The sequence below is a fragment of the Gymnogyps californianus genome, chromosome 3 (assembly GCF_018139145.2).
Source record: "Gymnogyps californianus isolate 813 chromosome 3, ASM1813914v2, whole genome shotgun sequence".
Taxonomy (NCBI): domain Eukaryota; kingdom Metazoa; phylum Chordata; class Aves; order Accipitriformes; family Cathartidae; genus Gymnogyps; species Gymnogyps californianus.
In genome coordinates, this window is record NC_059473.1 from 62,410,122 (window position 1) to 62,437,572 (window position 27,451).

General features: G+C 42.9%; 1 protein-coding gene across 2 annotated transcripts; it reads right to left on the bottom strand.

The window, feature by feature from the left end:
• Window positions 1-1,035: 1,035 nt before the first annotated feature.
• On the bottom strand, window positions 1,036-27,451 carry HECA (hdc homolog, cell cycle regulator). Of its 2 annotated transcripts, XR_007766192.1 has the most exons (5): window positions 27,219-27,451; window positions 11,492-12,532; window positions 8,199-8,353; window positions 4,366-5,468; window positions 1,036-1,282 (listed from the first exon to the last, which is right to left on the bottom strand). XR_007766192.1 is itself a non-coding variant. In XM_050894088.1 (4 exons), exons 1-4 carry the CDS (start codon window positions 27,448-27,450, stop codon window positions 5,304-5,306), a joined length of 1,593 nt encoding a protein of 530 aa, XP_050750045.1. In that variant the 5' UTR covers window position 27,451; the 3' UTR covers window positions 1,036-5,303. The 2 variants fall into 2 exon arrangements, 1 of the variants encoding a protein (XP_050750045.1); XM_050894088.1 differs by having other exon boundaries at window positions 1,036-5,468.

Here is a 27,451-nt window from a genome sequence, read left to right on the forward strand (position 1 = left end):
TTTTCCCACATAGGCTTAAGGCTTAAACCATGACCTAAGATCCCTTCAGCAAAATATCGATATGGAATCACTACATTCACTTGCAATTACTTGATGGTAGCTTATTGACATTTCCACCTCATAAACAGATCTTCATATTTTAAGAGGCAGCTATCCAGAGTATTTTCACAATTAACACAACACACAGTTCTTCAGCTTCAAGGTTATTCAAGCCAGCCACAGTATCTGCTTCCAAAATGAAACCTGAACAGCTACAGCTGGCTCTTTAGAGTGTTTCCAATCTCCAAATCACACCTCATCTCTCTTGAGCCGTGGCCCTCCTTCCCTCGCGGCAGTATTTGTTTTATCTTTTGTAAGTCCAGATTGCCTTGATCATTTACATCCTTCCTGAACTTCTCTGTGGTAATATGCAAAGGCTGAAAAATCATGCTGTAAGGATATGGAGCAAGGTTTGCTAAAATGCATGATTAGATGATTAGTCAGACTGCTGAAAACCTTACGCAGGAAACAAGGATTTGAGGCTCCCTCCCTTGCAACGGGGTTTCAGAGATAAAGTGTTCAGTCGTAACATGGGAAATCCTTTTGCCTAGTGCTATCATATTGCGTTCTCCCCTACAGAAGCCCTTCTGATATTTCTCAGGCACCAGAGGGCATATTTCCATTAACCGACTCAACCAGAAGTGAAGGATTCGGCACTCTGTCCTCTATTCATCCCCACTGGCAACGGCCGGTGCAGCACACGGGCGTTCCCAAAACAGCTCCCGCAGGACATGCTACGCTACGGGAGGCGCATTTCCAATGTCAACAGAGTGAACAGGACTTCTCTTTTGCAAGGGGACACATCACATACACCCCCACACCCTTTTAGTACAGCAGTCTTCAAAATGACTACATCAAAGCTTCATTGTAATTGACACTGAAAACCTGTTTTCACTGTGCCCTTTAATACTTAGTGCAACTAGAGTAAGTCTCTCTATAAAGAGCAGGTGTAAGACACCAGTCAAGAGAAGAAGGGGGAAAGAAGAACCCACACCGTTAGCTGTCTGGTATTTATTACTTTTTAATACAGAGAAGTCACAACAAAATATTCTCTAACAACACACACAAATGATATCATAATCAATTATTTTAATTTCATCAACATTCATTTGCTATGTACATATTCTTCCATCTGCAAAAGTGCAATCCAAGAATGTCTCAACAAGAAACCTTTATGGACAAGTATATTTTTGAGGGGTTTTCTCACCAGTGGCCTTACAACAACATGTTTGTCCTCGGTTACCTGGTACAGCAAAATGAAGAGTACATGGGGAAAAAAAAAGAAAAAAGAAATTGGGTTAGATGCCTCCCTTGTAGGAATATTCCCTATTTTCCCAACTAAATTCATCATGAATACACTGCTCACTACTGGAGATGTTAATGCAAATAGACTATAGGATAGTCTGTGGGCTGGCTATAGAACACTGTAGTTTTAATGACTCCGCAGCATTAGATAGAACAAGAATTACAGGCTGTTCACCTTGGTAGATGTCAAATTACACATCATCATGTAAAAGATGTCCATTGTGTTAGTTACGATTATCAAAATTTACTTTTAAACATCCTACTGATGGATGAATTCATTTTTACACATCCAAAATATGAAGTCTATCTAAATGCAAGCCCCTCCTATGGAAAACAGAGTTAACTACTGGAAAGAAAAGCCATTTGCACATGCAACTCCTATTACTATCACAAGGAGTATCGTGCACTTAAGAAGAGTAGAATGAACCTCCAAATCCAGAGGACTGTATTCTCGTTTACAAAACATATTTCAGGCATAATTTAATCTGACCACAGGCCAGATTAAAAAGAACACACAGCATCAGAAAAATGAAAGGTAATGAAGAATAAACTTTAGCCAAACAAGCAAAGCAAGCAGCTCCCTAGCTAGGGAAATAATTTCCCTTTTGACACATTTAAAAGCTCATGACTACTTCCAGTGCTCATCAAGACAGAAAGCAAACCAACTGTGGTCTAGTTTAACCTCTGAAGTAGCCATTAGGTCCCAAAGAAGTTACATCTGCCTTTCTACTTATGCAAAGCCCAGTTGAAACTCTCATGGCCAAAGGGTGGGCCTGACTGCTTGACTGGAATCTGATGCATGTTACAGAAAATACTGCATTTTGCAGTAACCCAAGACCAGTTTTCAGTATTAGCAAGAAGCAGGGAAAGCATTCTCTACAAATTAGGGACAATTTACTTTGGAGTGGAAGTTCAGAGGAATCTTTCTGTAGCTCAGCTGGTTTCCATCGAGGATCATTTTTACAGTGCTACAAGTGCTGCTAGCCTCCAGTTGAGAGATGTGTTTTGCAAGAAAATAGGCATTTCCTCAAGCAGTAGGTAAGACTCACTTAACAGCAGAATTAAAAGAAAAAGCTGATGGAGAACTAAATTGTTTTCTTGGATAGATTTGTATGTAACTCCTTGTCACTGTTAAGACTTTAAATATGCTTTCCCCTTCCCATTTTCTCAGTCTGCTGCATTCTTGGTTTTGACTTGAATACACTGTACAAACTTTCATACACTTGTTTTTTTAAAGCTGGCCAAATTCCCTTTTTCCATGTCTACTCATTCTTGATTGTCACACATACATGTCTGGAGAGGCATCTAAGTACTTAAAGAACAGAATTATAAATTAAGCTACTCTAAGGAAAGCAAATGAACAACTATTTAGAAGAACTCCAGATCCCACTTCTCCCCTACCATGTGTGTTGTACAGTGACACCTCCCCTCGCCGAGTGCGCGAAAACGTGGGTACACAATGCCACGTAGCCTATGTGGGAATTAACATCCTAGACTCATGGCATGAGTGACTTGCACTCAAGACCAAACACTACCGTAAAAGATGTATCCTTTAATTTTTCTCATTACAGGAACTTTGTCTTTGCTGTGTGATTTCAGGCCGCTGGAACAGTCTAGCCGTTGTCTATCTGGTCTGGTTCTTCACAGTACTGCCAGGCAACGCAGCTCCAAACCTTGTTAGCCACCCTAACTCCATCAGGTTGCTCAACACACCATCAAAGCTGAAGGGCTCATCCTCCCTGAGGAGTTAATTCAATTTATAATTTGATTGTTCTCCATAAGGGAAGTCTACACTGCACAGCTAACCAGGTTTTATCTGCCAGACACCTTTCAGCCCAGGTATGCCTAGGCCAGCTCCTGCTCCTATGGGCAATGGTTACAGTGCTGGTCCCACTGCAACTGGGCTTGGTGTAACTTCGTTTGTGGCAGCCACACCAGGACACTGTTAGAAGTCTCTCAAAGTCCTTCCCGTAATTCTCCTCAAAAAGGAAACAAGTTTTCCCCAAACTTTCACAAACAGGGAACAACTGCACAAAATCCCAAGGATGTGCTCCAGACCCAAAACCAAGCCCAGGAGCGAGGACAGAAGGAGGGGAGCGCCGGTGATGAAGGCTACCACAGCCTGCTAACATTGTTGTTCAGACCAGCAGCGGATCACCAGTGTAACTGTACGAGATAGACAGTCCAGATGTGAAAACCATTAACGTGAGCTGGCTGGCTTCTAAGGACATTACCACTCAAGTTAGCAGTAAGTCATCTGTGCCAACATAAGCCCTCTGTGCAGCTTGGGTATTACTCGAAGACTGGCTAATGCTAAAAGGAGCTAATTCTGCAGTGAAGACAACCAGGAAATAAAACTGTGAGCTTGGCATTCTTATGCACAAAGAAACATGGATATTCAGTTCCGAGTTTTATGTGCACATTGATTTCTTAACTTAGCATAATTCTCAGTCCAGCATATGAAACACTTTTTTGGCTTCTGACTTTTTTGTTTTCTTTCCCAGGGTGGCAGAGTATCAGGGCCATTTTCAAGATCATGATCTCAACAGATACACTCTTTAAAAAGATTCTAATTTGGAAAAAAAAAAACTTCAGAAGAAACAAAAAATAATCCCACCTTGTAAACAGAAACAAAACCCACACCTCTCGAGTGGACAAACACTCCATAAATACACTATGGAGAAAAACAAAAAACCCAAACCTCCTCTAAATCTCAATTGGCTTGAGAAACCAAGCAAAAGATTAATGACCTATTTTAAAAATTTTATTTAAGGAAGGGAGAAATGGGAACAAAGAAACAACAACTGCAGAGTCTACAGGGCCAAGCCCTGTGATACAAATTCACTGCCTAATGCATAGTCTATTATGTACAGCACAGAGGCACGTAGAAAGTAAATACGCTAAGTTTGCTTTCTTAAAAAGTCTCCAAGTTTTTAGATCCTGGCCTCAACGCAATTTTGACAGACAAAGGTGCAGCAATTAATTGTTTTAAAAAGCGATGCCATGTTTCGTACTCAGTACCTCTCAGCTCTTACAGGTCTGACGGCCCAGATCCCACTTCATGGTCCTCCTTCCACACCAGTCAAACCAGTCCGCAGTAGGCAGCAAAGCCTCAGCCCCAGCAGACACATACAAACACATCCCCATTCAGCTCAGCCTGTTTCTTCCCTCAAATGTCTGTGAAGAAACACCTTTAAATAAAGCATTTTAAGATCTCCAGCTTGTTTTGGTATGAACAGATGACCCGGCTGGGCACATGACAGCCCCGGTGGAAGCAGTACTATTGCTGTACGGTCCGTCAGTGAGGGCAACGCACGTCAAACGCACACGGCAGGAAGACGCTACGCCAAAAAAAAAAAATTCATTTCAAGATTGCATTTTCTGGCATACATTTACATTCACTTGTCACAATACCTTAGGTTACTCCGTCTTGGGAAATCTGGAAGAAAGCCTGCTGGGGTGACTGGCAGCACAGGGCCAGCTCCTGCACCCGTGGGAACCGATGCGAAAGGCTGAATGAATTCAACAGTAACAGGACGGTTTCTTTCCAAGGATTTCCCATTTCCACCAAGCTGGAGGGACTACAACCCTACACAATTACCCACTTTCCAACTGGACATATTTCTCTGCCCTGTATCTCTCCCCACACCCTTCCTATAAACTGTATTACAATTATACAAAAAAATAAAACCAAATCATTTTTAGCTGAACTTTACCCCACACTCGGGATATATTCAAAGGCCATTAAATTGGCTTGCCTCCAACCTTCACAGAGATCTTGTCAGGAGGATTCTGGTTTTAACAACATGTATATATACATATTAATATGTACACAGACAAAGAAGCTGCTCTTTCAGTTAGAAAAGAAATTAAATTTCATCACAGAATGAATCCTATAAAAAGATATGTAATAAAGTTGAAATACCCATAAAATAGCTATTACTAAAGCAAAGCTTTCGTCAATAAGCCTCCAAAACTTTAAATGAAGAAAATGGCTTCACGAAGTGGTAGTCTAGATTTCCACAGTGAGGACACTGCTGGACGTTGCTGTATTCAGAGAAATACTGCATGCCAATCCGTACATCTATTACTGGCTTCCCACAGTGCTTACAGTTCAGTCGAGCCTGTAAAAAACAAAGAAACAAACAAAAAAAACCTTTTGAAATAACCAAACTCGCCTCCACTCCTTGCCTCTGAAAAAGAGGGTGTCACACGCAGCCCCCTGCCCTGCCCGCCCCGGCAGCAGAAGGGGCAAGTCAGGAAACTGGCAGTAATGGGATCTGCTGGTAAGGACATTCCTCACCCAGACTGGTAACTCACATACACGACGTTTTTCACATGAAATACCACCACCAAATTCTGGAGAGTAGGTTACCTCCCACTTTGACTGACAGGAGGTAGAGAATTTCTAAATTTATATATGCAAATGATTGTTTTGTGTTGCTTAATCTCTGAACCAATTCCTCAATCCCCAGCACAAGAAATGCTGTCTCAATAAATCATTAATGAAGCCCCGAAGCGAACAGAGAAATTTTACATTTGTGCCATGCAATTCAACTGCCTAGGTTGACGTTTGAACATGATCTGTCTATGAAATATATCAGCATTTTAATCTTTTGGCTTAACAAATGTATAACTCGATCTACTTTATCAGCATGGCATGGTATTGTATCACTTTAAGTATCTATTTAAACATTTATAATACATATCAGGTTACACAAACTAAACATCACTTCAAGCACACAAACTATTCTGCAAAATCCAACTGAGAAAGGATCAATATTAACTGGGTGGATATGAGAAATAATCAAAGGTCAAGGGTGAGGACAGACAGAGCTATTAATGTTCAGCAGTAACAAAAAAAAGTAAGTCTTCAGAAGAAATCTAGTTGAGAAACCCAGCCCATTTGATGTAAAGAAAGCAACAGGCGGTGTGAAAGCTCAGCAGGCCCTTTGAAATACTCAAGAGAAGTAGAAGGGATTTGAGACCATAAAGGAGTTTAAGAGTAAAGGTGGCAAATGAGCAGCGAGGGCCTGAGCTGTATCATAGCTTAACCTTGCAGCCCAATACGCTAATGAAAGCTTCAGCTCTTCACTGAAATGAACAAAAAATTATTTTCTATGGCAATCTTGATTTAAGAAATTTTCCTGGGATGAGGAAAGGAAGAAATTATTAAAGTATTATTACTGTTGAGACAAGACTCAACAAGAAACAAACCATCAGCTCCACAGCCATCTGCTCTGCTTGAAAAGCAAAAATTCTAGTAAGTGCAATCTAGTAGGGCATGGATTTGTACGATTTTCTTAACCAAAGTGTTGTCTTCCCCCTTGCTACTGTCCAGCACATCAGCTATCTGCTAGTAACCTGACAGTGGCTGCAGTTCATTATCCTACATGCACATTTGTGATGTATAATTAAATATTTTGAAATAAGGTATGAAATTATTCAAAATAGAAATTAGCAAGGCAATTCGGAGTTAAATTACATACCATATTTAAATGTCATTCCTCTGTATGCACAGACTCATCTGTAACAATCATTGTGAAACAATAATGCGTATTATCTGGCAATCACAGTCACTGCAGCTAATGATTTCATAGTCAGTTCTATTACTTACCATGTACTGTCACACTGTCCATTAATCATATAATTAAGGCTCTTGTATAATGAGACCTTAATTCTTGTCTTGTACATTCAACAGAAGCAATTCAGATTTAAATTTCCTTCTTTTACAGAGCTACCAAGTCAGCATCAGTGTTTTATCTTTAAAAGTCCCTATTTTAAAAAAAAAGTTACAATCTCAAGAGGCACTAAATTTGGAGGTCATATCTCTGTCTTTAGTTATAATTGTTATCAATGTCATTTCATCCAGTAGCAGCAACTCCACTTGTCTTTTGAGCAACGCATTTTGGTAAATATGTTAAATTTAAAATAAAATGGCATTTCGCATATTGACAAAACTGTATTTGAGATTGCTCTTAAGCATGCACATTACCATGAAGTGATCACGCTTTGAATGAGTGCATCTCTGCGAGGCTCCTGTCCTAACCCAGTAACAACACCCACATGTCTGAAGGCAACAGCCCGCTCCTGAGCATCCCAAGCGGACCACTGAGCCATTCCCAGACAAATGCTTTTTCCACGGCTGTCTACCCCTACCTACACAACAAAAGTGCGCTGCCCTTCACATGGACAATTCTCTTGGATGCTGATGACCCTGCTGCCTCAGGCATGTGTCTACTCTGGAGTAAGCCCAGGCCTTGGATACTTCTCACCCAAGGTATAGATGAGGTGAGCATTTAATGAAAACTAAGCTGCTTCAGGCTCTGGTGGAGTACCATTACCAGAGTCAGTTGCAGCAAAGATTAAGGAGAGCTGGGTAATCTCCAAGCACAAAGACTCTTTAGACCTTTCCGTTCCCTTGGCTTTTCTGCTACAATTATCTTATGATAAAACACAACTCAAGCAACTGAAAGAAACGTGAATACATGAAACATCTGCTAAGAATGTGCAATTATTATTAAAATACTACTAGAATTATACCCGATGTCAGAGATACTTGCTAGGGATCATCCTAAGAATCAGATTTAATTGTGGATGCATTTAAAGGGGCTTTATTTAAAAACATAAGTAATAACCACTGACCATTGCATTGGTTTTTGTCTAGCTATCGGCCTTTGTGCCTCGTAAGTTAAGACAAAGGGACAGGGACTTGGTCAGCTTTCTTGTATTGCACTCATAGGGTAGAAAAGAAGGATGAAAGAAGGGAAGGGAGAAGAGAAACACAAACCTTGGCTTTACTTATCATCAGTTGGAATTTCACCTTATGAGTCTTATTTACATATGGTACTAACCTGACAACAGGGAGATGCTGCCAGAATATCGTAGGTATACATAGTTCCCAGCTGATGCCAGCTTCCATCCCATCGGGACTTGCACTTAATGCAGATAATTTTGTGAACCCCTTCTAAGCAGTCTACACAAACAGCATAGAGGTGCATAAGCCTTCCTGTGGACAGGAAAGACACTTCTTAAGGAGACTAGAACAGAAGATTAAAACAGACATTTCCTGCAATGTGTTCTCTGCCCCTTAGTGATACAAATCACACCTTATTAAAATCTTTTTTTTTTTTTTTAAAGGGTGAATGATAAAGTAAAAAATGTTTCTCTATGGGAAATACATAGGGCTTGACTGAAGCTATTTTCCATGGATGCAAAACTCAGGAATTAGTCATCACCCTGCCCACTCTCCCATCCTCCATTTGCTGGTAGACCTTAGCAAAATATTTTATAAAAGGAGTTGCTTAAGCTGCATGAACAGATGCCAGGTTAAGCTATATGATCAGCTGCAGTGTTTCCAAAACCAGGATTGTGCCCTAGCTTCATCCCCACCTGACAGAAGAAGTGGAGAAGTGCTGGAGCTTATTAGCAAGCTGGGTACAGATTCATTTAACAACTTGCCAAAATCTTCCAGCAAAGAGGGAACTAAGGACCTAATATTCCTCATGGAAAAAAGCAACAGCCAGAAGAGCAATTTTCTTTCATGTACTTTTTCCTGACTGTTCCTTAACAGTAAGTATATTTTAAAACATTATATATTACACTTACACAGACTTTAACATGTCACTCAGAACTACAAATCTATCGAGCTCTACTGTGACCTTAGGCTCTGTATGCACAATGACTTTCAAAACCTGAGTTATACTGACTTCCATAAAAATCAAGTGGCTCAGACTTGAAAATGAAATATTTTCTCTACATAAATGTGACTAAACTCACCAATGCAAAATCCAAGATGCAAATTTCACAGAAAACAAAAAGCCCTACACAAATTACAAAGATCTGGCATCTAGATTATGCCCGATTTGTAGTGATTGAATCGATTTCTAGTTTAATAGCTGCCTATTAGTAGTGGGCTGGCACAGAGTACTAATTCTGTAATATACCATATTTTGCACTGCTAAATAAGACAAAGCTACGAAGTAGTGCAGTTACAGATCAGCTACAAAACAGGACTGCATATAATATGTGTTTATTTTGGGTTGCAATTTGTGCTTTTTAGCATCGAAGTACTGAACACATCACAACCTGTAATTTAATGAACACACACATCTTGTACGTCTTCTAGATAAAAGGGAATAAAATATTAACAATTTATGATTAGTCCATACCAGACACTTTCAAAATTAATGGTTTGGTTTTTGACTTGTTTTGTTTTTCAAGCCAACTATTTTAAAAAAAATGAGAGGAAAAAACAGATTCTTCTTAAAATATATATAAAAAATAAACTCGCTAGTATGAGCTGGTAAAAATTGAGTTATTCCACACTGGCGTGTTCAGCTCTAGAAAATGTGATGCGATGAGACTAAAGTGCAAATATAATAAACTCTGTTCCTAAAGTGAACACTCAAGATTTGAGATATTCAAATAATTCCACGCACAAAAGTTTTGTTGTGCAAGGAGATAAAATAATTTTCCCCATCTGAAGTTCTGCACTGTTCCCGCACATTAAAATACTGCATTCCCCCACCACTTAATTTTCAGGATCCTTGTTATACAGGAAGTGAGGCACCTGATATCTTAAACATGCCTGAAATAAAAGAAGTTATTTTCCGTACTGAAGAGAAAATAACACCCTGGAACAGCACCTTGCAAGCTTAATTTCATTTCAAAGAGTACTTCTGATAGATAATAAACCATTTTACCCAGGACAAGGAGGTAAAAATTTTAACAATTAATTATTCATGGCATCTTGTCTGAGCAAGTTTTTCAGATGTATCATCCAATAGGTAAGGAGCAATTAATTAAAAAAAAATAATTTCGCAGAGTTTCATTCTTAGTGGCAAACGTTAACAACTGATGAGTTTCACTATTACTAAACCAGCCATCAGTACTGATAAAATCATAAGCACGTTGTGCATGCCTCCCCACCAAAGCAAATAAGCATTGTTATCTCACATACGTATATTCTGTTTATCCTGGAGCTTTTTTAGCTTGTATATTTGCCTATCATTTTTTCACCTTAAAGTACATTAGGCAAGACAGAAACAATAATGTTAGCATGAATACAGTTTAGTGACTTAGGGTACAGTGATTTAAGGAAAGAAAAAAAAAATACAAAGTTTGTTGAGCAAAGGAATGTTACATAACATGTATTATGACCATGCATGGGATACTAACAAATTTTATTGAAAGGAGAGAAACTTAAATGTTAAAATACCTCTCGTTAATGCCTTCCCAACACACTTTTCAACATATAATTCTATATTTTTGAGCACCAAAATACGTATACTTTCTCTGACTTATTTTAGCCATGCTGGCTGCCAGCAGGCATCAGGACAGGTATTTTTTGCCGTGTACCACCCCGATCACTTAGTTTGGGGCACAGCTTTCACAAAGAGCTGAAGCTCATCCTAGCCCACATCCATTTGTTTCTCTAGGAGGAGAAAAGTAATACATGCCTTGGTCTCAACTCAGCTTGGAGCTGGGACATGATCAGGATGCATTCCAAACAGGCGGGAGTTTGGAAATAAGTCTAAAACCCTCACTACACCATTGCTGCTTCAACCCACCTTATTAAAAGCTTACTTTTACTACGTCCAACCTCTCCAGTCCAGTGTTAACATAGGCCAGACTATAATCCTTTCCATATATAAAAAAAAATAGTTTGCTATAAAACAAAACTGATATTCTCTTGTCTGAAAGCAGATGAGAGGCATCTCATCTCACTGGTGGTACAAATATAACTTTCACCCATGCTGCAGCGCAGCATGCTTAAATTTAAAAGGTTGTTTGAAAGGTTGATGTGTATCTTGGAGTAAAGCTCACAACAGATAAATCAGCACGCACACGCTGCAGAACAGATTGGCTGGAAAACCTTCCCATGGTCTACCTAGAAACCGAATGAGAAATCTCTTAGTTGTAAACCCAAACACAAGGCATGGATCTTTCTACATGGCATTTGCTTTTTGTAATTCCTTCTAAGTGTTTCAATCTGATCCACGTGATTAATTTGGACGTGACTTCAAGCTTTACAGAACTGCTTAAAAATGCAGAATCGGGATGAAAATCTGTAATGGGGGGACAGGGCACAGACGGCAGCTCCATCATTTAATGAAACCTAGCATGACTGACAGACAACCTGTACCTTGAAGGTGACAGGGAACATCATATTCAATCTCATCGTGTCTCGATGGGCTAAGGAACAGGGTCCCGTCCACCAGCGGAAACTGTTCAAACACTGGCAGCGCCCTGTGGCATAGCGCACAGTTTACAACGTTCCTGTGGCTGGCACTAAGAGCAGCAAGGATGAACTTCCGAAGGTCCTCCCCTTGGCCCACCTGGGCATCGTCTTCCATCCGCACATGGAAAGTATTCAATTTATGCCTGGGGATGTGAGTAAGCAGCTCAGATAGATCGAGCCTTCTCAAAAACTGCACAGGGGCATCGAAGTGTCCTGATCTATGTGCTTGCAAGCCAGCTGCCCCGTAATCAAAATGCGCGTTCCTGAACATGCCCCCACCAGCCATGTTCTTCTTATGGGGCTCCAGGTGAATGGCGTTCTTCAAAAACTCTCCTAAGTATCGCGAGGAACGAGGGCCGCTGAAATGCGTGGGGGCAAGAATAGAGTAGCCAGTGGGTGGGGACTGGCCGGGAGAGACACAAGGCGAACGAACGGCGTAGCTGCCGCCCATGACGCCCTTCTCCTGGGAGTTCTGCCTGTCCATCGAGTGCCTTCGCTGGAGGTCATTACTCAAGCCTTTCTGCGGCTTGTTGGCCGGCCTGCCCTTTTTGGCCTCCTCTGCTGACTCTGCCATCGACCTTCCCGTGCTCTTCTCCAACACTGATTTTTTCTTCTTATCATCCTGCATTCGCTTCACCTGGTACCAGTCAGTGTCCTTCTTTAAATGACCCTGCCCACACCGACAGGAGCAAAAGCGAAAAGCCAGGTCATATCCCTTCTTTGTCCACATGTTTTGGCGACACTGCTTTTCGTTCCAGCTCCTGGCTCTGCCAATGCAATTGAACTGGACGAGAATGCTGCTTTCCCACTCGTAGAAGCACTGAAGGTGCATCCAAGTGCTGTACGGACAATGCTCGTTGTTGCATATAACCTTCTGGTAATCATCCTTCTCCAGGTCCACCGGCCTTCCAAAGCTACAGATCAGTGGAGTAGCACAAGGGGCTTCTGTGGAAGATAACACAGATACGTTAATAACTTAATGGCCCGCTTACTGCAATACTTTTTTAAACACCGTGCCAAATAACGCAAGCGAGCTCTTACTCATGATCTGTATTATCAAAGGGCCCACAAGCACTAGCTCTGGGTCAGGGCAAAAAGCAGTCTTTGCCAAAAAAAGTTAAGTACGTGAAAGGAGATACAGAAATGAGGGAATAAAGAAACAAAATGACATTACAGTTTGTTTAATATTCAAAGCCAAAGCACCTCAGAAGCATTAGCCCTCCTCAAGGGTTTGTGGATACCGTTGCAAGGCCTTAAGAAGTAAGGAGAAAGCTTTGTGGATGTTTCTGCAGGGTTGCTTTGAAGCCTGAGAGGCAACATGGGGAGAACACACAGAGATGTTTGTTTGAAAAACAAGTAGGCAATACAGCCTGGCTTTGCAATCACAGGGAGAGGCCGGAACTGATCTTTTCTTTGGGACTGAGCAAGAGACAACAGCTAGGGAGAGAAGGAGGAAGCAGAGGACTTTGAAAAGCAAGACAAACAGCTTATGTTCCTAGTACAGAAAGGAGGGCCTTCATTACATTACTTAGGCAAATATACACTATACCACCATCACTGACCTCCTGGATAGCTGAATTTCACAAACCAAATAGTTCTGCAACACAGACAGGTTAGAAAAACCAAATGCCACGTGGTCTTTTATCAGCAAAGTAGCAGTCTTTGCTATATCCTTGAGCAAAGAACAGTTTATTTCAATTCTCTCCTTGCAAGAATATCAGCTTCTACACAAAAATGCTCTACAAAAAATGTTCTGCATTTATGGACCACTGACATTTTCCCCTCCCTCACCAAAGTACCACTGACTACATATGACTCCCATTTCTGGCTGCTCAGTTGCAGCTGGGAGGCACAGAAAGGACAGGAAATTTTCAGTTGGAGTTTCTATTGGATCTTAAGAGTTTCTAATTATGAAGTTTTTAGATGCTTACTCAAGTATTACAAATATTTCTCCTCCGTATTTCTGACTTCCTACTTCCTCCACTTCACCAAAAAATACTGCTCCAACAGGGCTGGCAGGCTGCCTTTTAACCTCTGTATTGCTGCACTCAAATACTAGCAGGCTTCTTCAGGGTCTTCCATGGTCAAGTGCTGTCTCACCCCGTGCAAAACAGAGCACACAGTTCCCTGCAGTTCCCCAGTCTCACCCAGAGCTCAGGACTTGCAACAGAGGTCCACCGAACCTTGTGGAGAGAGGCTGCCGTGATCCAGGTTTTTTTTTCCTTAGGACTGCAAACTGCTGTCTGATAAGCAGGGAAAAAACCACCACTCGGCTGCATTGCTTTTAATCCTGTTCTTGTCACTGCTAGCACAAATAATACAACATAATTTGCGGTGGGATGATAGGTTTTACACTGCTACGTTTACTTTTACTCAGACTCTCAGTAATAGACATACTACCCATCATCACCTGTCCTACAGCAGCAAGACACAAACGAGATGCTTTAAAACAACAGATCTTTGCCATGCTAGTGGTTTTGCCCCTTCCCAACAAGTTTTTGTTAAAAGGCTATAAACAAACAAACAAACAAAATCTTCAAGGTTACCTTCAGTAAATTCAAGATTACGGTAGCTCTTAAGACTTATTTACCCAGAAGAGACTGGCACAAGAGCACGAGAAAATTTTCCCGAGCCGCTCCCTGGAAGATGCCACATCCTTCACCTATATTCTCTGCCTCCGTTTCTAATGCCAGAAGTGGCACAGTTGCAAGGAGAATTTTCTGCAATACCTTTCCTTCAGGGACTGCTCTATAAACTGCAAGCAAAGCACATTCCCAAAAACATTATCTTAAAGCAAAAAAAGCCTATTTTATTTCAAAACACGGACTTGTTCAGTCATTAAAAACAAATTACCAAATTGGAGAGAACAGAGATAAGAGAGGCTTTCCCTAGGGACTCTTTGGAAGTTCCTTCTATACATGACACCTATATTCTTATTAGTTGTCTCAGGTCTCTGAAAAGCCCACTAAGAACATGCAGGTTTTGAGATGTCTTTGAGAAGCATGAATTTTATTGGCTACCAATGACTAATTTTTCTCCACGTTTTTTACTGTGTATTATTGAGTATAACGTCGCTGGCCAAGAGCAAAAGTGAGTAACTTATTCGGTCTGAAACAAAATCTGTCAGTTTACCAGTTCAGAGAGTTCTCCCACCCACTCTCCCAGACTTCGATTCAAGTCACACTACGCCACACCAAGCATCTCTGCAAAGTTTTTCTTCATTGTCAGTCATTCTTTCATCATATTTAAGGTCTGAAGGTATAGTTTGCAATTATAGCATCCTTATGCAATTCATCTCAGAAAAGCCAGTTAAACTGAAACCATTAAAGGCAAACCGTCAGAAGTCAGATGTGCAGCAAGATACCGGAGGTACCAATATGAACACTTCTCACTTATGCATTTCCTGTATTCATCTATTTTGGTACATATTCCTTTCCACCACTGCCAGGAGGCAGGAAGGAAGAACACGCCAAAAATCCACTTATGCTCCCCCTGTGTTTCGGAGTGTAAATGTTCTAACGGTCGCAGGTATAATTATAGCTGACAGCCGAGAAAGTTACTATACAGACAAGTCTAGAGATCGCCACTTTAGAATAAAGACTTTACACTTGTTCATCCATACTGGCATAGTTAACGGACTAAAAAAGAGAAGTGTTTCCTTGATTAGCCTTTGAACATGTTTTTGGTTTTGGATGCAAAAACATATGAACTCTAGCCCCCTGAGAAGTTTACAGCCTCTTCATTATGTGGACAAAAAAAAGAAATTAATAAAATAAGTGGCTGAAATACAGAAAAAAACACCACAGCCCGTGTATTCCACAGAACATGTCCACAATTATTTGATTATGATCATGTACTGGGTGTCTAGAGGCTATTGTAAAGGTGCCTTTCAACAGATTTTTTCCCCTTTTCCCTGTCTGGTCAATGGAAGGATTGTGGAATGGCATCTTCTCCAGCTTCTCATTGAGAACTTACAGATGCCAGATTACCTGAGGAACTTCTCACACAGCATAACTATGAGCAAGAAAAAGCTTCAAGTTTTGGACAGCCATGTCTTTTTCAACCTTTAAGTTAACTAGATGACTACAAAGTTTTCAGACGTTCCCTCGTCTGATTTTCTATCATCTAGTCGGTATGAAATGGCTGGTCACACAATCACCATAACAAAAGCAGGTCTAGAGCAGCTGGAAGAAAGCAACAGAGTGAACAAGAGCCTTCCCCCACGCAAAAGACTCCACTGCATTGCTAAGTGGTGGCACTGAGATTGCTTTGGAAAACATCATTGCTAAGAGGAGAAGCTACTGTTCCCTACTCACCTTGTCCAGGGACTCACCGGACATTTCACTACTGTCACTGTAGTAGCATAGGAAATACTCTAGAAAACCACCAGGTCTCTCTGCCATGTTGCCATGCTCCACAGCAAGGTTAACGCCATGCTAGTCAAAGCACTTGCTTGCACTGATACAGGTTTGTTATTACGAAGTCTGCTGATTTGGAGGCGGCCTTGATAAAACCACTGCAGTATTTCCACAACAGAAACTGAAGAGCCCAGCAAGGCTAATGAAAGTTGTCTCAGTAGAAAGTTCTACCACTTCTGTAGTATCCCCGTATTTAAGAAAGTCAAAAACTCCACTACCTGAAAAGCCTATAGAAACCTCAAGCCAACATTTGGTTCTGCCTAATATTTCAAATTCCAGCAGGTCTATCTGTACAAAACAGACTATGCAGGACTGAACATCCCTTGCAGACTTCTCTCCCTTCGTGTCTCCTGCCAAACATAATCATGCCACGCGTTCCTACATAAAGAATAAATGAGAAACAGAAAACAAAGCAATTTTTTGTGCAACTTTCCCAGTTCACAGCAACAGATACACCTTAGAAGCGAAAGAGAAAGCATTCAGATCACTTAGCAAGGGAGCCACATTAGCAAATGTGAAGAGCTCTTCCCATCAATTCACACCCTTGAAAGTGCTCTGGGTTATTTAATCATAATTTTATAAATGAGACAAAGCACTTACTACAGAATTACAAAACTTTAAAAATTCTTGTTATCAAGCCCTTCTATTTCCCATTAATTAGAAATGCATTTTGAGATTATTCTTCAAAAAGTCAGAGCTAGAATTGTCTTAATGTTTTACGATAACAGTACAATGATTACTGTCAAGAGAGACAATAAAGGGGAGTAAACAGAAATTCACACGGCCAGACTGCCCATCCACACCTGCAGCCCCAAGCTGGTTTGTCACCTAAATATAATTTGCTTCCAAGTAGCTAATAGCTCAACGGATTTCTGGTTTCCAAAGTTACGAAATTGAACTTCAGGAAGAATGAAAGATTACCAGGTATGAGAGCAGCATCCATCCTCCCAGCAGACCCTTCTGAAAGAATGCCTAAATGACCATAAAAGTACCTCTATTTTATGTCTCAGTTTCAATATGGTTTTCACAGCCCAAGAGAACAAAACAAGACAGCATGCAGTTTTGTGTAGCAGAACGGCTTCGACGTTTAGACCCAAGTGCACAGCTGTAACAGACAGGCTGCCAAGCTGCAACTACAATTGCACGCTGCTTCTTTCAAGAAGTTATGCTTCCACATTAAAAAATCAATGTTTTCTCATACTCCACTGCAGTGATTTTGATCAGTAATTCTGAAAATAGTTGCAAGGGGCAGCACATAAGTGTCCTCTAAAACAGAAATAACATACAATATTCCAAACAAACATACATTTGAGCAAAGATAGCTCATTGTTTAAACAAGGGTATGTTTTATGTTTGACAGAACTACCATAAAATTAACTTTTCTTTCAAAAACGAGAACATGACAGAAGATTGCAAGAAAGCTGGTTTGGGTGTTTGGCTTTTTCTCAGTTTTTCCGTACAGGTTTATAAACATCAATAAACGCCAGGAACAGAAACAGACAGTTGAGATAAATCTCCTTCAACCAAAAAAACACACTAATGGGTTTCTACCTTTTAGTAAAAAAGAAAGAGGGTATATGAAGACCACTCTTTCCATTTTATGACCCAAACGAAAGCAGCAGAACAACGGCTGCCTGAGGAACTTCCCTCTGGTGAAGTAAATGGAGGAGAATGTTGTTTACTTCTGTTTACACACCCATCATAAAACCAAAGATGCACCCAGCAAGCCAAATGCAATGACTCCACGGCTTCAGTTTCGTGACTGCTCTCATTTGTTCCAAGTCCTCAATGTGGACGCCTAAAGCAAAATTCGCTCTTCCCCCGCCACGTTCCCACATTATCCATTGTGTTAAACACCAGAGTTTTTCAGTCAGTGGACAGAAACAGATAATTATTTCCTGTACTCGTCAGTGTAGGTTTCAGCTCACCACGCAGACTTGCGATCACTGGTAAAGCTCAAGGGAGGTGTTAAACATGACTGGAGAGAGAGAGAAGCACGGCGGCTGTTGGAAGAGGCAGCCCTACTGTCATCTTAAAACAACTGTCAGGCGACAGTAGGTTGTTATGGATCTGGAAAAAGAAATTATCAAAAAAAAAAAAGGTAAGGTCTTGGCACTGGATCGGCTGCAAGACACTTACTACGGCTTGCTTTTGGTCTACCATTACTCTAGCATCTAATCATCTATGCCAAGGACACTTTACTTGCCAGCACATTACCTAGGCCAGAAGGGTACCTGTGGGACACATACTTTGCAAATCAAGCACTTTAACCTCTGCCACCGCTTTCCCATGAACAGTGCTCTCTTCACAACCCTACACAGCTAGGAATTGTTCACTCTGCCAGCTTGAACCAGAGCTGAGTCATTTCTGTGGAAGGCTACTCCCTACCAACCATCTGCATGAATCTTCTGAATTTCCTTTGCCATCAGCATAGCTTTATTTTAATTGAAGTCATACAATATCATTGTGCTAATACTGTAAATGCAGCTGTAGAAAATAAACCACCACAACAACAACAAAACAGACTGAACCGAAAACTTGTATTAGTTGTCCAATGTGTTTGCTTTGGTGAACCTTGGAATACAACCTAATATTCAAAAGATTACCAAGACGTGACAAAATGGTATTGCCATAACTGCTTAAACAGTACAAATAATACGGCAATACAGAAATGATCAGCCACCTTCCTAAGAGCCTGAATGCAGCAGGAAGAATGCAATGCAAAAAAATGTTTCACAAGTGGATCCAAAAGGCAGGCTTGGATCTTCAGTGCAGCAACAACAACAAATAACAGCCAACAAAGAGTAAGAGAGAAGTCTTTCCAAACAGCTCGGCTCATGGCTTATATTGATAACACTCACTGATGATGACTGATGTCTCTCCAAAACTTCTTAAGCAATCTTTGCAGACCAATCAAGATGAAAGTTTCCAGTCATCCTCCAGGAGGGAGGGGAAAAAACAAGACAGCAGTACCTGGTAAGCCGTCTAAAACACAGGCTTTCTTCCGTGGCACGAGACTCCCTCTTACGTTCTTGGAAAGAGAAGCCAACGCCGGCAGTCCATCTTCAGTGAGACAGAGCTCAGGCTGGCGTGACACCCAGCACAGACCCACGTGAATCACGCTCTGAGAGCCACTGACTCCAGACAACTCCTCATTGCAATGGGAGTCTGGCTGATAGCTTTCCACATGTACGCACCTACATATTGACGCTTACATGCCAATCTGGAGCTCAATCCTACCCCCAAGGACCAAGTAGCTGCAGTCCATATTTACCCTCAGAAGGGACTTAAAGAGAACAAAGCCATAAGCAGCCCGGCTCTCCTTGGCACGCTTGCCCCATGTGCAAGACGTCACTAGTTCTATTAGGTGAGCAGTCACATGAAGTGATTACCTTCCCCTAGAAAAGATTTCAGGTAATTTGGAGCTGCTAAACCCTAGTTCACTTGGGAATTCAGATGACGGGACTCCTGGAGGGCTCAGTAGGTGCTAGAACCATCTCCATGCACTTCACTTATGCTGACTTCACGCGTAGCCTCCAAGAGAGTCTCTTCACAAAAAAAAAAAACAAAACCGAGAAAGGCCTAGCAACTACACAGCAGTGGGAAGATGCCATAGAAATCATGAAGGCTTAACTCATACCTGCCACATTAACACCTTCTAACTTACAGCACAGTCAGAGCTAGTGCCTGTTTATGAAATCGGTAATTAGCACGTGATACAAAGTCAGTTATCTGTGGCTCTTATTCAACCACTCACTCCCAGCTCAGCCATCACCCCACCAAAGTAAGTCAGAAAGTCAAGAGCAAAACCATACAAACTAAGGAGGACAGGCACTTACATGTGCACAATAGTTTTGCAGTTTGCTTACACAGTCATCTGTGCTCCCAGCTGGACCAACTGCCTACGCTGCTGAAACCCATTGTGAGAATTCACACGGTCTTGTAGAAGTCACCATAATCCGTACAGTTTTCACCTAGCCAACTTAGCCAACTTCTTTTTATTTAATACCTGTCATCCAAACACAGAGAACAACTCAGTCACCAGCTCTGGCTTTTGCTTAGGACCCTCTCTGCATAGGAGAAATCTTGCCCTGGCTTGTGCTGTAATACCCTCAATCCAACTGAAAATATCACCAGTTCACCAAAAGAGAACAGGCCTGAGCCTCTACCTGTATCAGCACCAGGACAGCTAACGCCAATGCACTCCTGATACTCCCGTGTGAATTCTGAGTTGGCTTAACCAGGTCAGGCAACAACTGGTCCTCCATGCCACAAGCAATTGTGCCCAGGCCAGGAAGACTCCTCGCGCTCCTCAGCGTAAGGTGGATTTTCCTGGTGACCTCTATCATTGTGAATGCAGAGATTAGTGACTATCTCAAGACTGGTGGGCATTAACATGTTTTGAACGTTGGCTGTTGCTTTGTCCGCACATGAATCATCCTCACAGAAAAGCATTTCCACCATTAAATTCTCTCACTGTTGCCTCCCAATAGCTTTTAATACCTTGAAATGTTACAGAAAACTAACCCTGGTGCCTCAAGAAACAGACATCCTAATAACTAAAGCAGACTCTAATGCACCTGCCCTAGCAAGTTTTCAGTGGCAAATTCCAACTCATGCTGGGAATAAAGAGATAACTGTGGCAAGCAGTAGATGCCCTAATACCAAGCACAGATGTAAACATCACAGGCTGGACTTGCCCAGATTCAGAGCCAGCTAGCCACCAGACTCAGTCCAAAAGCACAAGAAGGGAAGAGAAAAAGGAAAAAAGGTTGAATCAAGTGGTATCAGCACCTCTTCTAGTTTCAGGTCTAGGGATGTTTATGTCATTGGTCTATCCTTCCCAAGTTTCAATATGACAGACGGTATTTTTATTTCCCATGCTAAAGGCTAAAGAAGCTGGTAGAAACTCAGTGGGAAACAGGAGATGCAGTCACCCTAGCTGCAGCACCCAGCATCTGCAAGATAGCAGCTCCTGAGTGTGGAGCTGTCGGTTCCAATAGACATCTCCCTCACGATGCTGTGCTGGCTCCCAGTCCTGCCCGTGTGCCATCTTTGGCATCTGTACAGTACACAGAGACCTCGACTGTACACTGCTCCCGAAATGGGTATCGGTAGCACAGAGCTGGAGACAGGGAGTGCCAGGCACACTCAATAGCCAGGCTCTGATTGAAGCTACCTCCTCTCCCAGCAGGCATTCAAGACAGGAACAACAGCAATATCCCTCTCAAGCCCTGGAAGGAGGACTGATAGACTCTACTATTGCAGGAGAGACAGAGAGAAAGAGATAAAGGTTAAAGTGAATGCTCTCAAGATAAATGTCACTAAAGTCTACCGGGAAATGCCAGTGCTCCACTCTAAATCCTGCAAGCTTTCAAAACGGAATTACCCACTCCAGTGACTAGATTACTGCTTCAAGAGGCCTCTTTGAAATTATTTGAATTTCTATCAAAATTGTTTAAAGAAAGCCCATGCCCTACTAATGCTGTTGTAATTTAGACACCTTGAAGATTAGCTGGAGTATTTTACCCTGAGCTGGATGCAAGGTTTACCTCTATTTTTTTCCCTCACACACACTGCAGGAAGAAAAGCAGAGGAGGACGGACATCTGCCAGTCATCACAGTACTTTAATATCAAAGGATGTCTCAATATGCAAGGCTGTAAGCGAGGCTGAAGAAAACTTACAAATGTCTCCAAGGACTAGAAATTGTTTTGTCACTACTTGTTAAATCACTGGGAGGAAGATCCGGGACGAGTACAAAGTAAAGCAATCAGTTCAAAAACTTTATTTCCTCATATGAAACCTAACAAACATCAAGCCTAACCCTTACTCATGCAAGCACTACACTTGAGCAAATGACTAATCACATGAACACAGAATGCCGTCAGGGCACTGATAACCATTCTGATAGCAAATAACTGTTAAAAAAAATTAAATGGGTGTGTACTTGCTCACATGAAAGGAGAGTATTTATTTTATTCAGTAATACCATAGACATGATTCCATTTGCAAAGATTTGCAGAACATGAATTGCATTTGCTACAAAAGCATGTAATTGCATAGTTTTAAAAATCCTAAAACTAACATGAAAGTCCTTTCGAACCCGATTTGCATTGACAGAGACAGTGAAATTTGCATTCAATTGATTTCTCCAGTTAGAAGAATTCAATGGCATTATGAAGCAAAATGGGTTTCCTTTAGAAAATTAATAGGTATTAAATTTTGTAGTCACTGCAACAGAATAGAAACTTAATTTTCCAGGTGGTCTCACTGATATCAGTGGGACTCCCTCAAGCTAAGTAATAAGAAGGTGCCAATACTGAATATCACCAGGGTGCCAAACTGGAACTGGATGTTATATGCAGCAGGGAACATTTGACAGCAAATATTAATCCACGCTTAAATACTAGAGCAATTCATGCTCTAAAAATACATTTTTAAATTAAATATTGCACTGACAAATTTTCTGGCCCCCTTTAACTATCCCACCTCCAGGATATAATCTTTTTTTTTTTTTTTTAAATCTTAATTGTTGGCCAGTCACAGCTTTCAATACATTAGTCACTGTTGTGCTGACAGATTTTCTTCTTCATACACTTGCCCCACATTAGCATTTTTATTTGAAAGTAAATCAGTCTTAGAAATTTGTGAAACCCAGGTGAAGAGTGTGCAAAAGCACAGCCGGCCATTTTAAACCCAGGTAACTACAGACAAGTTCAGAGCCCGGCCAGCGCAGTGGGCACCGCTCGCACAACCCCTCGGCTGCCGCGGCAGGAACTCCACCCCTGGGAAACCATGCTCCAGTGTGACCTACAGCAACCACCTCCACCAGCTCCCCCACAGCTTTTTTTCCCCTGAAGGACTCTCATACCTGGGGATCCTGCACAAATCTGACCTCTGGCAACTCCACCTGACAACCCACCAACTCGCCAGCTCTGCCACTTTTGCAGTTTAAGGACTCTGCTATGCCAGAGGGGAAAAAGTATGGTGCTAAAACAGGTGGCCAATATACCGTAAGACAGTGATTTAAAGACAGCTATGCCATATTTTTTTAGTTTAATTTAGCTGGCTGTAATGAACCCCATGTTAAAGGGGAAAAGCACAGATAAAGAGAGCCAGCTTCTCCTTGTCTCTCATCTTCTCACAGCACCAACGCTAGAGAGACTAGAGTGACAAGGACAAGGGGATGAAGCAGCAAGATGCTAAGATAGCGACCATCAAGAGGAGGAAGAGGACTCGAGTCTACTCGACAATGAGACCAAGAATGGAAACAAGGCAAAGAAAATGGATGGAAGAAAGAATTTTAGGGTCAGAAACAACTATATGTGGAGACCAGAGCGAGAAGTTTATAGGGTAAAGGGATAAAACGGCTGGAGCTGACGGTGTAAAAGTGCCCAGGCTCAGCGAGGCAGAAACGGAGAAGGAATTTGCCACTCAGAGCCCTCAGATCTGAAGTAAATCCTGTGGATTCTCCTCTTCTGCTGCTCAGGGCAAAGTACGTCTTGCCCCCTCACACTCGTTTATGTCTGCAGATGAAGGTAACCAACTATTGCCATTGGGAACGCTGGTAATCCACAAGGCTGGAGTCAGTGGGGTAAGTGCACAGTCCCATGGAGGTGCTGGTATAATTTTACATGATGACAGTTCAGATTTTCCAGTTTGGTTAAGAAAAGTAACGCAGAAAATTAGCTAGAAAACTAAAAATTTATTAGGAATATCATTCAACCACTCTGAAGACAGGGAATCTAAGAAATTAGGCTTTCTGTGATATCGCATTTCAGTTTTCCTGTGCACTGCGATACTGTTAAATTAGTCCATCCCTCCCACCCATGACCTGTGCCTCATTCAATGCAGAAAATGGATGCACTTTGGTCAAGAAAGATTAATACAGAATTCCTGTTTGGTCTGATGGAAGAGATAGGAAAGGAAGGCACAGCTACAGAACGTGAATCCTCCTTGTGGGCATCATCCCAATACCTGCTGAAAAGTTACAGTGCAAGGTGGAGAAAAGCCATCACGTCTGGTCAGTGGTTATGCTCTTCCACCTTCCCAATTCCCATGTCGGAGTCTAGAACCCTTTGATCGCAGTTTGAGCTCTGAACATGCAAAAATAAAAACACCACCAAAAAAAGCATAAAGAGATGCCCTCTTGGGGCAGGGGAAAAAACAGCTTACTTCTCTCAATCATCCTGCCAAAAACTGACTGATACTTTGAGGGAAAACTGTGCAGGGATTGAAGCTAAATTTGTCAAAATGTAAAAGGGAACAACATCTTCCCACTGCAAAGGGGTGCTATAATGGCAGTTCCATATTACATGGCACCGCCAGTCAGAGTTGCACGGAGAAGCCCAGAGGAAATTAAAAATTCTGTTTCATTACAGCACGTGGATGGGGGGCAGAAACAATACATGGACCACATAATGAACTGTGAAGACTTCAGAAAAAATATCTGAACCACTATCCCTTCCCTGAGTGAAGCAGGATCCTGATGGGACTGCATAATTAGACTGTCATACTGACATCATGATGCAAAGCCAAGGTTTGCACAGACAATCTTAACTTTGCAATTATTAAATCTGCTGCTTTCATCTCTGCATATTTCTGTCTTGTCACATTAATGAAAGAAAACAGGTTATGTTCTTATGATCATCTTCCACTTTTCCAGGGTAAAGACAGGGTAGGAGAGCGATAATATCAGACACATGCAAATGGCTCCAGAACAACATACGGTGACGATGCAGGAGTGAAGAGCAAGCCCAGGGACGAGGGACCCACAGGACCGGTGAGCCTGGGCAGCACGAGTCAGAGCATGCAGCTGCACGGTCCAACAGCAGCACAGCGAAGAGCTTCCCTGCACCCAGCACGCTTAATCCGCAACCAAGATAGTCTCCCATGAATAATCGAGAGTTGACTGTGTACAGCAGAACTCTATTAACCTCACAACTCACTGCAGCAGGCCGCGTCCTCCATAAACTGCTTAGTGATCAAGTGCACAGCCTCTTACAAATGTCTTGAGTCTAGTAATGGGATACTTGCCTCCAAGGCCCTGGCTGTACTACATAGCTTCATTTCAGATTCATCAGTTTTGAAGACTTGGGGGAATCTATTATCATCATCTAATCTTTTCCTTGCACATGAGAGCCAGATTCCCAGCTCTGTAGCACGACAGGAGCAGTTTCTCCTTTTATCTCCTGAATCAAAACTGTTGAAAGCTTTGGACTTATCAGTGAGAATACAATTTACGAAACTTCCAGCTCAGGATTATCTGATGGGCAGTAGCCAATGTAAAATAAAGCTAGCAACCACATCTACTCCTCAGCCTTTACGATTATCTGAAATGAAAGATATGACTAGACGCAATGATCCTATCAAGGCAAAGATCAGGTGTGCGGACCAGGCGCTTACAGCAAATGCCGAAGAAAATGTTGTACCTCTGTTGTGAGGGGGGAAAAAAAAGGGGAGGGGGGGGATTTGACAAAAAAGTCGAGGATGTTTCTGACCACTGAAGTCATATGGAAGCAGGGAGAGAGAGAATAAAGGAGCATCTCAGGTTAGCTCTCGGAAAGGCAGCCTCAACTTCTGAGGAAGCTGGCCAGCACAGAGGAAGGATACGTAAGGTACCTCGGTCACACAGTCTTACAGCTGAAGATGACTGACAACCTGTCCAGCTAGCAAGCTGTACCACTACCAGTGTTCATCGGCATCACCTTCAGCGGCATCTGCACAAGCAACAACACTTCATTAACCCCATGCAAAACAGCCACACCAGAAACACACCTCTGCTTTCACTTGTGCTTGAGTGAAAAGATTTGGAAACACTGTTTCTCCCCACCTTAAAAACTAAATAAAAGCCAACAGTGTCATGTATGAGACACCACCTGCAAAGCGGATGTCACACATATTATATCACCTGACTAAAGTCATGATAAAAACGCTCTAGAAATTCTCTAACTCCTGCTAATCTTTTTTTTTCCCCCCCTTGTTTACTCACTTAGAACAAATAGTAAAAAAAAAAAACCCAACCAAAAAGGAAATTCTAAGCATTCTCCATGATTCTCTGGAGTAAGTAATACTCTTATAAAAGCAGCCTGGCGAAGACCTTGTGAGCTGAAGTGATTCATAATTAATCGCTAATTTTTCTAAGGAGAAGTTTCCATTAAATAATACACAGGAATCAGACATCTTGAAAGCCGAAGTGAGATTCTTGGAACTACCTTTCGCTAACAGCAGCCAGGCAAAACTACCGCCACAAAGTATAAAACCAGTTGCAGCTACCCTCCCACTTTTTCCAAAGCATCGAGAGTAAAAAGCTGAAGTCCATCTTGGGAGGGGAAAAAAGTCAAGAGTAGGGACTCTGCACTGCAGTTTGTAAATCTTGCAGCAGACCTAAGATGTGGGGGGGGGGGGGTGGCTTAGCTTAGCAAAAAGTGTAATAAAATCCCAGCCTACCTTTAGTTTTAGCCTGAAATATCATTTTGCAGCAAGACTATCTCCAAACATGGAGAGCAACGCAAGTTTCTGCAAGAAAACACCTTACCAAAATTGCTCCGAGCCAAAAACCAACCCACCAACGAAAGGCAGCATAAAATGGTTGATGAAAAGTGAGTCTATTACCCTGACAAACCCAACTGCTGGAAAACGACAAATAAAACGGACCGAAAAGTAGGACTCCATTTTTAATTGTGCTGAAATAAAGTCGGGATATTTCAACTCGGCACTGAACAAGCCGAGACGCGGCCGGAGCCGGCGGGCGCTCCACCTCCCGCCCGCCGCCGGGGATGCGCTCTGCCCCCCTGACCGGGCTCCCCGGCGGGCGGCCCCCCCCGCCTGCCCGCAGCTACGGCAGACGGGCGCTGCGGGGCAGGCGGGCTCCCGCCGCCCGCGCCGCTTTCAGCACCGCCGCCGCGGAGGCCCCCGCCCTCCGGCGGGTCAGCCGGCGGGGACACCCCGGCGAGCAGCCCCCGGCCCCGCCGCGCCTTTCGGGGAGATCCCGGCGGCGGCTGCAGCAGCAGCCGCGCCGGGCCCCGGGCGGCGCCCGCCCCCCTCCTCCCCCGGCCCCGCCGCCGCCCCCAGGCACCCGCCCGCACATCCCCCCTCTCGCCGGGCGCTCCCCCGCCCCGCCGGGCCCCCCCGCGCCGCCCACACGGCCGCCAGCCGCCGCCTGCGCCACCGCGGGCCGCGGGAGGCCGCGGGGCCCGGCCCGCCGCTCACCGCTCTTGACGTCTCCGGGCGCCGCGCCGCCCGCGGCCGCCGCGCCGCCCGCTCCGCCGCCCGCCCCGCCGCCGCCGCCCGCCGCCGCCGCTCCGGCTCCGCCGCCAGCCGCGGCGCCGCCGCCCGCCGCCGCCGCGGCTCCGCCGCCCGCTGCCGCCCCGTTCTCCTGCTCGTCGCCGCTGCTGTTGGCGCGCTTGTTCTTCTTGCCCTTGCCGCCCTTCTGGTTCGGCATC